This window comes from Tympanuchus pallidicinctus, unplaced genomic scaffold, assembly GCF_026119805.1.
Source record: "Tympanuchus pallidicinctus isolate F22 unplaced genomic scaffold, pur_lepc_1.0 scaffold18, whole genome shotgun sequence".
In the NCBI taxonomy this organism is placed as follows: Eukaryota; Metazoa; Chordata; class Aves; order Galliformes; family Phasianidae; genus Tympanuchus; species Tympanuchus pallidicinctus.
The window spans coordinates 589,772-604,988 of NW_026294699.1; the positions used below are offsets into that span (position 1 = coordinate 589,772).

Below are 15,217 nucleotides of genomic sequence, written 5' to 3' on the forward strand. Positions count from 1 at the left end.
TCAGCTCCCCAGCTTTCAGCTAAGGACATCATCTGTGCTATCTGTCCCCCTCCTCCCTCTTACCCCATTAGGTGCAATTTATGCAGTTTAATACAAGTGCAATAAGGTTCTCTTTGGGATGATGAATGCTATTTCCTGCCAAGCAGCACACAGGCTCCCCAGTTCCTGAACTCTGTGTGACAGATAGGTGAGTAAATGTGGTCATTACAGAAGGTCACCTCGCATAAATGCATGGCTTTGCTTGCTGGGACAGGGATTAGTGAGTGTCCTAATTAAATGAATGATGAAATGAGAAGAAAAACTCATTTTCAAATCAGAAATCCTGGCTACAAAGCAATTATTCTACATGCTTATAGAAGAGTGTCTCCAACAGGCTGTGATTTTTACAGGGCTTTGGACCACAGAGGCAGTGCATATTTCCATGGCTCTCTGCTTATAAAGAAAATATGTATCTGCAAATCTATTCTGTGATTTACAGCATGTGAAATGCAGCACGAGACACAGCAGGAATACAGCACTGAAAATCAGAATGGTTGCTTCAACATGCACAAACTGCCACTTCTGGAAACAGGTGAATGGGAAGCGAATTCCTTTCCTTTTATTTTCCTTCACAGACTCTGAAGATGTGTGCTGGGAAAAGCGTGAGCATTTCTGCTCCGGCCTGCTCTGCTCACCCGTGTCTGATCTCACTTGTCCCTGCAGGCCCTCAAGGACAACCGGCAGAGTGGAATCCTGTCCCTGAGCCTGGGCTGGACGCCAGAGGCAAGTCCCCACTCTTCATTGCCTTGATATTTGCTCAGACTTGGTGGTGGACCTGCGGTGGACGTCCATTGGGGATGGCCCTTACGTTGCATGGTTGAAGCAGTGTGGTGTTGTGAGGACCCACTGCGGTGTGATGAGAGATCCTCCGTGAGAGATGATTCCTGTACCCACCTCCCACGGACCCGTGCAGAGCATCTGTGCCACACATTTTTATAACCATCAGCCATGGGCCGGAGCCCGCAGGTGCTGCAAGCAGAAACACGTCAGCTTTTGCATCGGAACCGCCGTCCCTCCCCACAGGGCACCGCCGGGCCACTCACTCGCAGCCGCCGGAGAAGCCGTGCCCGGGCCGGCAGGCGCCCAGCAGCACCACGAGAGGCGGCAGCAGCACCACCGCTCCCGAAGGCGCGCAGCAGCCCATCGCGCCCGGCTTCGTCGCCGCCGGCGCTGCTGTCACAGAACCGTTGGTTCCGAGGTTTGTGCCGCCGTGGGCGGGTGCGGGCAGGAGCTGGAAGGGACCCCCGGCTGCCTTCTGCCGTAGCAGCGCCCTATGTCTTGTATGGATGGATGCGGAGCCACATGGTTGAGTGTGCAACCCAGGTTTGTGAATGACAGCAGCACGAATTTCAGGCTCTGTCCCAAAGGGAAACAGCTGCTCCTAAGGCCCTCGAGGCGTCACGCGCACCAGAAGCGGCTCTCAAACAAACCTTGCTGTGGTTTTGCGTGCTGTCCTGAAGGCGGTGCCCCAGATCTGCTGAGGGTGCACAGAATGCCTCAGAGGCAGTTTGCCTTGTGTGGGTACTCAGCTGTCCCTTAGCGCTGTTCTCCGGGAGGTTAAGGGGAGTGGTGGGACGGATGAATGGCTCCGCGTGTGTCTGAGGGAGGGATGGGTGTCTTTGTGGAGACAGGAATGGAGCAGCGCCAGCAGTACTGAGGAAACTCAGTCATGGCCCCAGAGCACACGATGCCCTCAGCAAACAGCACCGATCTGCGCTGCAATGCAGCAAAACCCAGGAGCAAAGGGGAAAAGTTAAGTGGGGAGGGGAATACTTGGGAGGAGCCAAGCAAGATGAGTAAGTATTGAAAACAAAGAAAAGGGGCAAGATGGAGGCCGATACAGAAATCATGTATAAGCAAGCTGCACGTTGGTTTGTTTGCTTGTTTTATTGGGCCCTGCATCCAATCACTGGAATCCACCTTAATATTTTGTTAAGAATTATTCTACACAGAACTCCAGAGCTGGGGGGCTGGAAGGGAACTGCAGGCAGCTCCAGCATCCACAGACCTTACAGAAGGATGAGGCCAGCCACATCTCCACCTTATTTAGGAGGATAGGGGAGTGGTGACAGACAAGGGGAAGTGGCCTCAAGTTGTGCCAGGGAGGTTTAGGTTGGATCTCAGGAAAAACTTCACTACAGAAAGGGTAGTGAAGGGTTGTTTTTAAACACATCCAGGGACGGTGACTCAACCACGTCCATGGGCAGCCCATTGCAGTGCTTATATATGGGGTTACACGGCAGAGGACTGAGGCCAGCACTTGGTGCAAGGGAAGCAATCAGAGAGCCGCACGCCAGGGAGGGCCTCCTCTGGCCCAGCCTCAGCTGGCTTGTCTGACTGGGACGGTCACCCAAGCTCCCACCAGAGCAGGGAAGTGCTGGGGAGACTTGATACGTGGAGGACTGTCCTTGAGCTCTTGTTCAGAGCTTCTGCCCTGGCAGTGTATATTTGCATTTAGAATGCCGTGTCCAGTTCTGGGCTCTCCAGTTCAAAAGAGACATGGATCTCCTAGAAGGAGTCTGGCAGAGGGCCACAAAGATGACAAAGGACCTGGAGCACATCTCTGATGAGGAAAGGCTGAGTAAGCTGGGTCTGTGCAGCCTGGGGAAAAGAAGACTGAGGGGAGATCTGATCTGTGTTAATTAACACCTAAAGGGAGGTGGGAGGCAAATGATGAGGCCAGGCTCTTCTTGGTGGTGTGTTGCAATGGGACAAGGAGCACTGGCCCAAAACTTGAACGCAGGAAGTTCCATACAAGCGTGTGCAAGAACTTTTTACGTAAGGGTGACGGAGAACTGGATCAAGTTGCCCGAGAGGTTGTGCAGTCTCCTTCTATGGAGACATTCCGGACAGGTAGGCCTGTAGGCCTGGGTGCCTACCTGTGCGACCTATTGTAGGGAACCTGCTTTAGCAGGGGGGTTGGACTCACGGATCTCTTGAGGTCCCTTCCAACCCCTGCGATTCTGTGATGCTGTGACATCAAGAGCTATTGTCTGGGTGGTCTACAGCTTCCTCACAAAGGGAAGGAGGGAAGAAGACACTGATCGCTTCTCTCTGGAGAGACTGTGCTGGAGGTGGCAGCAGCGTGATTCCTTCAGTGCAAGGTGGCAGGAGTGCAGCTGCTGCCGCAGTTTCCAGAGACCCAGGCGGGACCCTGCAGGCGATGGCCGTCAGAGCCTCTCGCCACCAAGCGTCCGGCTGCCAGCAGTGGGTGAGCTCACTTGGACGTTGCGGCCGGGAGGTGCTAACCGGCGAGTCTTACATTTCCACTACTAAATTCGGTATGGAAGCACACTAACAATGGGAAATACGCCTGGTGTAGGAAAGGGGATGTCCTTAGCCGAGGTATGGAAAACTGAAAGAGAACAGGTGAAGCTGCAGATGTACCGATAAGAATGTAAGCACGTGATGCTGGATTTGGCAGGTTTGCGGGAGGGTCTAGCTGCCCGTGTTCATATTTCAGCCATCAGCCTTTGTACCAGAGAGGCTTTATGTGCTTGGCTTGCTGTACTGCAGCACGTTTCACGTGCGTGGGTAACCTGTGCAAAAGCGCCCTGGATCCAGACCCGGTTTCTATATCACATCTTGTCCTTGGTGGCCTGAGGTGTCAGGGGCACACCGAGCTGGAAAGCATTCCCTCTCGGGGTTGTGGAGGCACTATAGAAGTTTGCCACGCAAAGTTGTGGATGCCCTGTCTCTGGACGCGTTCAAGGCCAGGCTAGAGGGAGCTCTGGGCAGGCTGACTCAGCTGGTGGCATCCCTGCCCTCGGCAGTGGGGTTGGCGGTAAAAGTTCTTAGTCGTCCCTTCCTACCCCAGCCATTCCGTGATTCCGTGTTTCTATGATGTAAGCACCGGTCCCAGCAGCCCTGGTGCAGCGCATCACCAAGGGGCGGGGAGCCTCCACCCGGCTTCCCAAGGCCATGAGGTCACAATGCCCCACTGTGATGCTGTCCCTGGGCACAGGCCTTGCTCTGCGCCTGCCCCAAGTGCAACACTTGCTGTGGCGGCAGTGGTGGTGGTGGCAGCATGACACGAGTGTGGGGGGCCACGGCCCCTGCCCGCCTTGTCGTGCTCCTCCTGCTGATGGCGCTGCGTTCCCGCGAGATTTGTGCTGCTCCGCTTCGAGCACTGGCAGCAGGTGAGTGGGCAGAGACGGGGCCAACACTGGGAAAACGGGGGGCCTGAAGTCACCCTTCCCTGGGGCCACCTTCCGGGGTGGACGTTAGGCAGACGGTGACGGGCAGCACCGCAGGAGCCGGGCAAGAGCCCATGGCAGCACTGTTCCCCAGGGCTGGCTCCAGCCGTGCCGGGCCGCGGCTCTGCCGCTTGCTGGCTGGAGCGCAGCCTTCATCCTGGGTGATGTCCAGGGGTGATGTCCTCTGTGTGCTGGGAAAAGCGTGAGCATTTCTGCTCCGGCCTCGTGGTACGCCCCTAGACGAATCCCAGTTTCCAACACAGAGCCCCGACCGCAGCCCAGAGCAAGACACAGGTGTGTTTTCCTCCGGTGCTTCGGTGTGACCTTCCTTTGTGTACACCAGAGGCGTCCCAGGAAGACAGGCCCCAGGGGCAGCTGCTTCTTCCCTGCGGTCCGTAAGGGTTGTTGCGCGTGGCGTGGAGAGCGCATTGTGGAAGCTGCCAGGTGGCAGCCAGGAGGTCCTCCCGGCCGCTCTGCAACTGTGACATCGTGACCTGAGTCTTTCTCCCGCCCCGTCACCTGACCCACCTCCAGTTTCTAAGGGAGAAGAAGATCACAACATCCCCAGCAATGGGAACGTCTCTCATCAGTTCTTGATTCTTGGTTCTAGATGCTGACATTGGTGGTGGTGAATCGACCTATTCAGACATTAGTCTGAATCCAGGTCTTATGCCTTGGGATCAACCCAGAGGTAGGTTCTGAGTGCCTGTTTCCAAGAAGGCAGACAAATTTGTGCCCCAGTAGCATACAGTGTCATTTCAGATCCTCTCAAGGTCTTCCTAACCTGCTTGTACCTTGGAGGTCTTGCACAGATCAGTCATGAGTAGTTTGTTACTGGGAGAGCGGCCACATTTCAGTGGGAAGGTTACCCCTGCCTCTCTCCAGTTGTGAGAACGCAGACCTTCTTCTTTGCGCCACGTCAATCCCTGACCCGCCACCACACCCTGCGGGTCACTGAGGAAAAAGTAGCCCCGAGATGCAGAGGAAGCTCTGCTCTGCTCACCCGTGTCTGATCTCACTTTTCCCTGCAGGCCCTCAAGGACAACCGGCAGAGTGGAATCCTGTCCCTGAGCCTGGGCTGGACGCCAGAGGCAAGTCCCCACTCTTCATTGCCTTGATATTTGCTCAGACTTGGTGGTGATAGCTCAGCAAGCTTTCGGCTCTTCACCGGCCAGCGTGACAGTGCTGGGTGAAATGCATGGAGTCCACTGATTCCTGGGTGCTGCATGCTCCCACTGCTGCCTTTGTCTCTCTGACTCCGAGGTCTCCCAGTCAGAAAGCCTCAAGGGGCTGAATTTTGTTCATGAGGTCTCGGAGGGCTCTTTCACGTGGCCTGGAGAAAGTATTTTGAAAGCTGCTGAATGCCAGCCAGCAAGGTCCCCTGGCCCCTCTGCAACTTGGGAGCTTTTGTCCTGCGTGTGGCTCGCGTGTCACTACCTGAGCCCCGTGTAGTCACTGTAGGTTCTAAGGAAGAGAGAGGTGGCCACGTGCAATGGGAACATTTCTCATCTGCCCTTGACGACAGCTGCGTCCGTAGGCAGTGGCTTGTGGAAGCCTCATCTTAATCTGCTCCATGAGACTCAGGGCAATCCCCCAGCTAAGTCGCTGGAAGGAAAGGGTCTGTAGGTGTTCCCCTTCCCCATTCCCTTTCCCTGTGCAGTTCCACTTTCAATAGCACGGCGCCACTGCAGGCACCCAGCAACTGTTTTCAAGGTGCTCCTGCGTTGAAGAGAGAGAAGAGGGTTGCAAAGTAGCCCCCTGTCACTCCCATCTGAAGAAGTATGTGGGCAGGTTTGACGGCAGCTGCTCTGTCCTGTGTGTCTTTACAGATGTGGATGGCGGAGAATGGGATCCAGCTTCCCAGCTGGGTTCCAGGCCAGAAGGTCCGGCGGATCTCATGGGTATGTCATGGCTTTTTACTTCCTTTGAGAGCTGCCAGCTCAGAGCTCTAATGTCAGCCAGGCACGTCTGAAGGTATGAGAATCCAGACGTGCCTTTGCGTGCCCTGTCACCGCATGATTCCCCGATAGCACCTGCCCCTCAGTGACGCCATCATGCAGCTGTAATACGTAGATTGCAGTGTATGGTGGAAAGTTCTCGTGGTTCTTTGGTTGCAGACGTGGCTCCGCAGAGGGCGTTGCCAGATCCTCGACTGGCGTCCCGCTGGCATCCCAGAGGTGGGTAGTCTGCCTTCATTGACTTCACCAGAAAGAGCACTCACATCAGAAATGGGTTTGCCTGAAATTTATCTTAAAACTTTCCATGAAGGTCCTGAGACATGGAATGAGGAACTGAAGACAGGAAAATATTCCCCTGTCCTCAAGGAAATGAAGGAGGATTTGGAGAAGGCAGTCCCTGGTGCGTATATTTCCATCTGTTCACCAAAAGGCTTGGGAAGCTGAGGTTCTACGTGTATTCGTGGAGAAACTGTAGCATGCATAGCAGGAAGGGACGGGCCAGAGCCTTGCTGTGGTGCTGCTCCTGTGTCTGAACCGGCTGCAGCTTTTGCCCGTTCCCTTTGAAAGAAGGCATTTAGCATCACCTTGCAGCTTGTCAGAAACGCACAGCGTGCACTGTGAACAACAAACTCACCTGCAACCTGCCGGTCTCCCAGCAGGCCAGGTTTTGCTGTCCGTGCAACAGAACTGGAAGCGTGTAGCATTTTTTTTTCCAGTGAATGACACTTTCAGACTGGTGACGAGGAGCACCACAAAGCCCAGGCTTTGTTTCTAAACTTTCTTGCTGTAACTTCAGAAGTAGTGCCTCCCGAAGATACCATCATCCTGATCGGGAGCACTTCTGCAGAGCCAGCAACCGTGGTGCAGTTGAATTTAGAGCTGGCGTGAGCTCCAGGAGGACGTTCCTCTGGGTAGCTCCATGCACTGTTAGATTTGTACAATCGTGGTTCCCCACGTGGGCACCCAGGATCTGCTTCCAAGCTGCTTCTGTGTGGGAGAGAACAGCGTCGTGAAGGAATCTCCTGTTTCAATCGCATGCTCTGCCATTCTGACTGGCAGAACGTCTGAGTTGCTCTGTCCTGTGCTTGTTTGCAGGTGTGACTGGAAGTGAAGGTCATCCAGCTTCCCCGCCGAGTTCCAGGACTGAAGCTCTGTCAGATCACACGGGTATGCCATGGCTTTTAGTTCCTGTGCGAGCTGCCAGCTCAAAGGCCGAATGTCGGCCAGGTCTCTCGGCAGGTGTGAGGGCAAAGTGCTGCGTGTGTGTGCCCTTTCCTTGCACGATCCCCCGGTATGCTCCACTGTGCTCCACAGCGATGCCGTCGTGTACGGAAACTTTTCACGGCTCTTTGGTTGCAGAAGTGCCCCCAGGGAGGGCTTTGCGTGTCCTTGGCACGGGAGATTTAATTTCATGCATTCTGTGCAGGTCCGGAAAGAGGAAAGGGTGCATCGAGAGGAGGGTATTACGCCTGGTGGTCATCCCGTGTCCAAAGGAAACCCGTGATGAAAATAGGGGAGGCAGTGCATGGCGGAACTAAAGGGACTGACCAAGAGACTGTGCAGAAGAAGCCGTTGCAGGAAGGCAGCAGTGACACGCAGCCAGTCTCTGACCAAAATGCTCAGGCAGAACAAGCAGCTGCTTTGCCAGGTAATTTCAGTCCCGTGGTCATCCAGTGTCCCCAGCCAGAATCACTGCGTGCCACCAGGCTCTCCCTGCCTGCTCTTGCACAGCAGGCCAGCAGCCAAACCTGAGCATGTTCCTACAGAGCACGTGCTACAAAGGAGCCCGAGGGCCATGAGCCCTGCCTGGTAGGAGCCTGCAGGAGTGTTTCTCCACTGGGCTGTCTCCAGCTGTGCCTTGTGCTGGCTGGAGGCTGACCTTCAGCCTGGGGAATGTCCTGGGGGAGAGCTCCGGACATGAAATGTGGGGAAAGTGTGAGGGTTTCTGCTCTGCAGTGCTGCCCACGGACAAAGCCCAGACCCCAGGGCAGAGCCCGGCCCTCAGCCCAGAGGAACAGATGGGCAGTGCCGGTGCAGCCTCTCCCTACCCAACGGGAAGTGGAAGCAATCCTTCTTGTCCTCTGGTGCTTATATACCGGAGACGGAGGTACCCACTGATGAAAAAGGAAATCTCTTGGCTCCGTGAAGCGCACTGTGAGATCATCTGCATTGCAGATGACAGTAACCTGCGGCACTGTCTCGGTTCTTGCAGGGGTGGACGTAGGGAAAATCACAAAGGCTGCTGTTGGCAAGGAGCTGCAAAAACGCCACATCCCAGTGGTTGCTGTGGTCTCAGCTGCGCTGCTGTCCGTGCTGACCCTGGCCTGCATTCCTATGCTATGGATGTGGAAAAAATACCTGTGAGTTGACTTTTCCCCAAGACACTATCGCTGCATTTGGCTACAAAGCTTTTTTGGTGACAGGATCCTGATGGCCAAATCAGCTGCTGGCAGTACACTGCCGGCATTTATGTTGCAAGGCCTTTCAAGCGTCCCTCGATTCCTATCGGTGAGCAGTGCTTTCTGAAACTCATTCCCACAGGGCGCGCAAGAGAGAACGGGCAGCTGCAGGACAAGCTCCTCCTGACACCGACTGCGAGAGAGATCAGAACGCAGGCAAATGCCGAGCGGAGCTGGGAGAGGATGAAGAGGAGGATGTAATCTATGAAAGAAACAACTTCATCCCATTCTCCTGGTCCTCCGAAGCAGAATTTGCCGAGCTGTGCAGTGGAATCAGCACAGACCCCTCCCTTCAGCTCGCATGGCCCAGCAGCTCTCCCGCTGACAACATCTCTTCCGTTCATACCTGCAGTCCTTAGGACTCCCCTGAGCCATCCAGTGCCCCTGTTACCGGTGCTGAGGGCTCAGGTTCATTTCCATCAAGTTCCATCTTTATGATCAATAAAAACATCCTATTCCAAAGCTGCTTCTGTGACCATTTCCATTGGGTTACAGGGCACGGGTCTGGGGCCAGCACTTGGGAAAGCATTCCCTCTCAGGGTTGTGGAGGCACTATAGAAGTTTGCCACACAAAGTTGTGGATGCCCTGTCCCTGGACGCGTTCAAGGCCAGGCTAGAGGGAGCTCTGGAAAGGCCGACTCAGCGGGTGGCATCCCTGCCCTCGACAGTGGGGTTGGAGGTAAAAGTTCTTAGATGTCCCTTCCTACCCCAGCCATTCCATGACTCCGTGTTTCTATGATGTAGGCATCGGCCCCAGCAGCCCTGGTGCAATGCATCACAAGAGGGGCGGGGAGCCTCCACCCAGCTTCCCGGGGCCGTGAGGCCACAACGCCCCGCTGTGATGCCATCCCTGGACACAGGCATTGCTCTGAGTGCTGAGAGACTGCCTGAGAGAGCGCACTTTGGGTTCGGCTCCTCACAGCTGAGGAGATGCAGGGCTGTGGCCTGCGGCACCTGCAGCAGCCGCCTGCTGTGCCTTCCCTGTGCTCACAGGAAGGCTGGAGCCGGGAAGGACTCTGCGCCTGGGGCAGGACAACGCTGGGTACATGTAGGACTGGGGGAGAGGGGCTGCAGAAGAGCTCTGTGGAGAGGCACCTGGGGCTTCTGGTTGGTGACATGTTGAATGTGGGTCAACCGCATGCCCTGGTAAAGCAGTGGGTAATGCAGGCTGACCGTACCCTGCTGGGCAAAAGGCACGGCACTGCTAGCTGATGTAGAGAAGGATTATCTTGCTCTGCCCTGTGCTGGACGGCCTCAGCTCAATTGCCGTGTGCAATTCTGGGTGCCACAATACAGGAAAGACTGAAAACTTGAGGGAATGCCCAGCGGAGGGCATCAAAGATGCTGGCAGTCTAGTGGGCAGAATGTGTGAGGTCACTTGGTTTGTTCTGCTTAGAGAACAGGATCTGTGCAGAGAGGGACCTGGGGGTTCTGGTGGGCAGCAGGCTGGCTGTAAGCCAGCAGCGAGCCCTTAGGCCAAGAAGGCCAATGGTATCCTGGGGCGCATTAAAAAGAGCGAGGCCGGCAGGCCAAGGGAGGTGATGCTGGGTCTGTGCAGCCTGGGGAAAAGAAGACTGAGGGGAGATCTGATCTGTGTTAATTAACACCTAAAGGGAGATGGGAGGCAAATGATGAGGCCAGGCTCTTCTTGGTGGTGTGTTGCAATAGGACAAGGAGCGCTGGCCCAAAACTTGAACGCAGGAAATTCCATACAGGCGTGTGCAAGAACTTTTTACGTAAGGGTGACGGAGAACTGGATCAGGTTGCCCGAGAGGTTGTGCAGTCTCCTTCTATGGAGACATTCCGGACAGGTAGGCCTGTAGGCCTGGGTGCCTACCTGTGCGACCTATTGTAGGGAACCTGCTTTAGCAGGGGGGTTGGACTCACTGATTTCTTGAGGTCCCTTCCAACCCCTGCAATTCTGTGATTATCTGTGTTATTCGGTGATCCTCTTTAGGGCATGTCAGGCAGTCTACTTGTGATCGCAGCAAAATGGGAGGAAGGCAGCCTCACTTACACACCTCTCTCTTTAGAGAAAGTTTTCCTGAGTTGTCTTCTCAGTGCTGTACCACAGCTCTGACATGTTAAATGTAGTTGTGGAAGTCTGTCTTTTTGCCATGTGAGTTCTGTTTTTCTGCCATTAGATTCTCCACAAGATTCATCTAGGGAAGACTGACCATTTAGCTTGTTCAGGAGGATTTTATATTCCAGGTAAGCCCTGGGCATGATAAAATGTTTGGAGCATATCAAATGGGTTGCAGGAATCCCAAAAAAAAGAGAAATTTGTGTCTGACATCAATTGCACCACCAGGGCATTCTTTGAACTACTTATCGTCTGAAGCTTGATGAAGTGCAGTTCTCCATCACCTGAGCTCAGCTGCCTTTACTGTCTACTGCTGTGTCTTCAACATTACATCATTGAGTAATCCTTAATATGCTCAGGGGTGCAGAGAGCTGACTGCAGCACCATTGTGAAATGGGTGAGTGGCTGTGTTTATACACTTTTTCTCACTGGGTTTGGTCAGCTGTGAAACAGTGGCACAGAATTATCACTCAGTGCTCAGCACTGGGAGATGTGGGCTATTGCTGCTACTCTGGGCCCTGAAATGTGGACTGTGTGATTCAGACCCAAAGGACTGTTTCAATCTGTATTCCAGGAGTTTGTATGAGATTTTCATCTACAAAGTGAGTTTGAATACTTAGCAAAGAAGTCAGTCTTTCCTGAGAAAAGCACTCATGGTTAGCAGAGGGAGAAGGGATCCCTGTCAGCCTCCTGGGGAGGAGAGAGTTGTGCAGCTTGAGATCAGAGCATCTTCTGCTTGGGGATTCCTGATCAAGCACAGAAGACATAAAGATCAATACTAAGATGTGAAGTTCAATATTTGGCAGCAGGGTGTGAATACCACGAGCACCAGCCTGGCAATACATACCATCAAATAAACGAAAGGCATTGCATTTAAGAGGAGTGTTGATCTGATCTCTGACTGTGTTTATTTTGCCAGATCCTGTTTGAAGAATGCAAACAGAAACAGAACAGCTGAAGAATTTTCAAATGGAATAAAGACTGTTGCAGATGTGCCTTGTAATTGCTGCTATGTATTCAGCTTGAGTTTCTCTGCATTGAGACATATGTATAAAGATCTGAAAGGGCTGCAGTAACATCTGGATGCTGTTTTGACAGCCTAATGGGTTGGTAAACAGTATTTTTGAAAGCAAGGAGTGATACTCTGCATATCTTTTTTTTTTTCCTGTGATTCTTCACTCACAGTAGCTCCCAAACAGTGCTGAAGCAAAGATCCCAATCAACCATCCTTCCTAACTCCTGTAGCAGATTTCTCAAGGACAACACTGATTAGTAAATAATATTTTCTCTATACAGTTTCCTAAAGTCTCAGTGACCTGATGGAGTCACAATGCTGAGCAAAGGCACTGCTACACTTCAGAGAGTTTTTTTAGCCATGATGACATTGACTGAGATACAAGGGAGATTTTTCAAAGCTGGAAAAACCTGAGAAGGAAGTAAGTGGAAGCATTTGCTTTAAGTAAAGCTAATGATGATGACAAGATCAGTTGTCATTAGCCCAGAACTGGAAGTACACAATGGGAATTCCAGTGATTATCTCTCCTGATTTCTATAGCTGGCACTCAGGAGGGGTAACCCCAACTGGGGTCAGTAGAGTTGTACATTTTACTGGTAGAGGAGAGCTTGGTCCTATAGAATCATAGAATGGCCTGGGTTGAAAAGAACCACAATGCTCATGAGGTTTCAACCCCTGCTATGTGCAGGGTTGCCAACCACCAGGCTGCCCAGAGCCACATCCAGCCCAGCCTTGAATGCCTCCAGGGATGGGGTATCCTATACTCACATCAAACAGCAAAGGTATCAAACAGCAAACCTTACATGCAGAAATATAAAATTTGTTGCTCTACTGTGATGCACTGAATGATCTTCAGCTCTTAATCTACCTGATAAAGCAGGAATAATAGGAAGTTTGGCAAACTCTATCACCTTCACTTTTCCTTTCTCGGGGAGAATGTTGACTTTCCCTGAGATCCCTGTACAAGTGAATTTTTACCACTCTGAGTAAAGGGAAAACAAATGACAGTGACTGTGTTACTTGCTTATGTATTCCTATCACATATATGAAGATAATCCCAACTATTTATATGAGGAGTATGTCTCCAAATGCTTCATAGCATTATTTTATTAGCATTCTGCTGAGAGATTTCCTATGTAAGCAAGGCCTACTTTACAGCTGCTGGCAGTGACAGGGCTTTATTTTTTAAAAAACAGGTTATGAGTACAGTACTCTAATCTATTTATAAAGCTCAATAAATAAACTTCAACTGAGTCTTGAATAAAGGAAACTCCATAGTTCCAGCTAGTTTCATCTCATATGTATTTTCTTCTACTCATTATACCTTTGCAACACAAAGTGTAGTGTTCCTCTCCTTTATCTATAAGATAGACCGTGACTAATGTAATTCTTTCTTACACTATCTCCATCTCTGCCAAGAGCCAGTCACCATGGTTGAGATCCTCCAAATGGAGCTTTGAAGAGATTTCTTTTCCTCTCCATTTTTATTTACTCTCCTTAAAGGCTCTGGCTCTGAGGCAAAGAGAAGAGGAGCTCTCTGATACTGCAAAAGTTGGACGCAGCCAGCACAGTGAACAGGAAACCTCTTTGGTCTCTGGAGTGAGCTGTGCCTGTGGTATACTCTGGGAGTTTTGGCCTCACCAGATACGAGGTAAATCTGCAGAAACCACCCTGCCTGAGAGATATGCCATAATGCATATCTGATCATACATGTGGTATCGAAGTATTTCTAAACATGGGTGCTGAGGCTGCATTTTATGATTAAAATGCAGAAGCAGATACAATCTGTGGAAACTCGAGGAATACGTCATTAGGAAGCCAATCAGGTAGATTTTATGCAAACACAATTAGTCCTGCATGACTCAGTAGCTGCTGTTTTTGCTATCACCTTCCGACATTTATTCAGAACCCACTTTCAGTGCAGCTGAGCATGTACCAGATACTGACATGCAAACATTGGCTCTGTTTATATAAAATCACTTTTTGGCAAACTGGCTTCTTAAGCCCTGATTATGCATTGGTGGTGTACAGGCCAACAAAACCTAAAATACATGAGACAAGTAATGCATTTTGAATTGAAAGATTGCTGAGAGATGACATTGGTATGAGTAAGCATGAGAATGTTTTATTAAGGAGGCTTAGATTTTGCTGAAGTCATTAAATACTGATGAAGCTGCTCTGAACCTGACATTGAATGATTTCTAGTACCGGCCTCAGGACCACTGTGAGTTAGTGAGAGAGGATCTTTTTAGTATTTATCCTGGCAGCATTTAAGAGCTGAGGCTTTCTGGACATGCAGAAGGCTGAAGAGAAAGATCAAGACTAGTTCTAATGTAATATGAAATCAAAGTACTTAAAGGTTTCTTGTCCATCATGGTGCATTTTTGGTGCTCCTTCTGCCACTCTCCATCTCAGAAGGAGGAGCAGCAGGGCAGTATCCTTATCACTTGGCAATAACCCTTCCCCCTTCCTTTGTAGATGCAAGCAGCCCTTTTGCAGTAGCATAAGTTTAGTCCAGATCTTGCCACAATGTAAGGATGTCCATGTCCTTCACTTCAGAACAGTTCTCAGCTCCAATGGTAGATCACCCTTTTTAGAAACTAAGCATTCCTAGGAAAAAAAAAAAAAAAGGCAACTTACAGTAAGTCATCCTGAACAGGATGAACAAACATGGAGAAACAATTTTTTCCCTATGTGTGGAAAATATTACAACAATTTGTCTTTTTGTGTAGTGGTGAACCTCTAGGAAGGAAGTAAGGCAAAGAAAAATAATGGAGGTGCCAGATATTAAGTTTAGATTTGTAGCACTTCATTTATTAGATGGCAGAAATCAAAATGTTGCAAAATGCCTATTTTGTCTGGAGGCAAATGACTTAAAACAGTCTCTCTAATGGTCTATTGCACTAGTAAACATTTTGGGAAGCTCTGTATGGAGAGTTTTATAAGGAGATTAGTTAAATTTAATTTTGCGTAGAGAACTCATCATTTAATGACTCTCCAAAGAGCCTACACACTGCGGAATTTTAATAAATATGAAAAATAGATTTTTTAAAAATCCTGCTTAATGCTCAGAGCCTGATTCCTACCTTGCTGCCAAGGAACAGCTATCGCAATGGGAGATGTGCTTTTTCAGGAAGACAGAATAGTCCACAGGATCCATCTCCTAAAAACACATTTCCAAAGAGGAACATGGCAGGACTGTTCCTGTGCAACTCATGCCCACACCTCTTATGTTCACACAAAACATATGCACGTGTCATTCATGTCCATTCCTTTCAAATTGTTTGTAGACATTTCCATCAGAAGAGGACTGGCCAACAGGGACAGGGAGGTGATTGTCCCCTTCTACTCTGCTCTTGTGAGGCCCCATCTGCAGCACTGCATCCAGGTCTGGAGCCCCCAGTACAAGAAAGACAGGGAGCTGTTGGAGAGAGTCCAGAGGAGCCACAGAGATGATCAGGGGGTGC

General features: G+C 51.0%; 1 protein-coding gene across 1 annotated transcript; it reads left to right on the forward strand.

Moving 5' to 3' along the window:
* The first annotated feature begins 769 nt into the window (after positions 1–769).
* Positions 770–9,114, forward strand: LOC128079001 (uncharacterized). The gene is made up of 10 exons (XM_052679812.1): positions 770–1,237; positions 4,846–4,926; positions 5,267–5,326; positions 6,065–6,136; positions 6,353–6,412; positions 6,504–6,593; positions 7,289–7,360; positions 7,620–7,841; positions 8,406–8,553; positions 8,735–9,114. The coding sequence occupies exons 1-10, from the start codon at positions 988–990 to the stop codon at positions 9,009–9,011; spliced, it is 1,332 nt and encodes a 443-aa protein (XP_052535772.1). The 5' UTR covers positions 770–987; the 3' UTR covers positions 9,012–9,114.
* Positions 9,115–15,217: the final 6,103 nt, after the last annotated feature.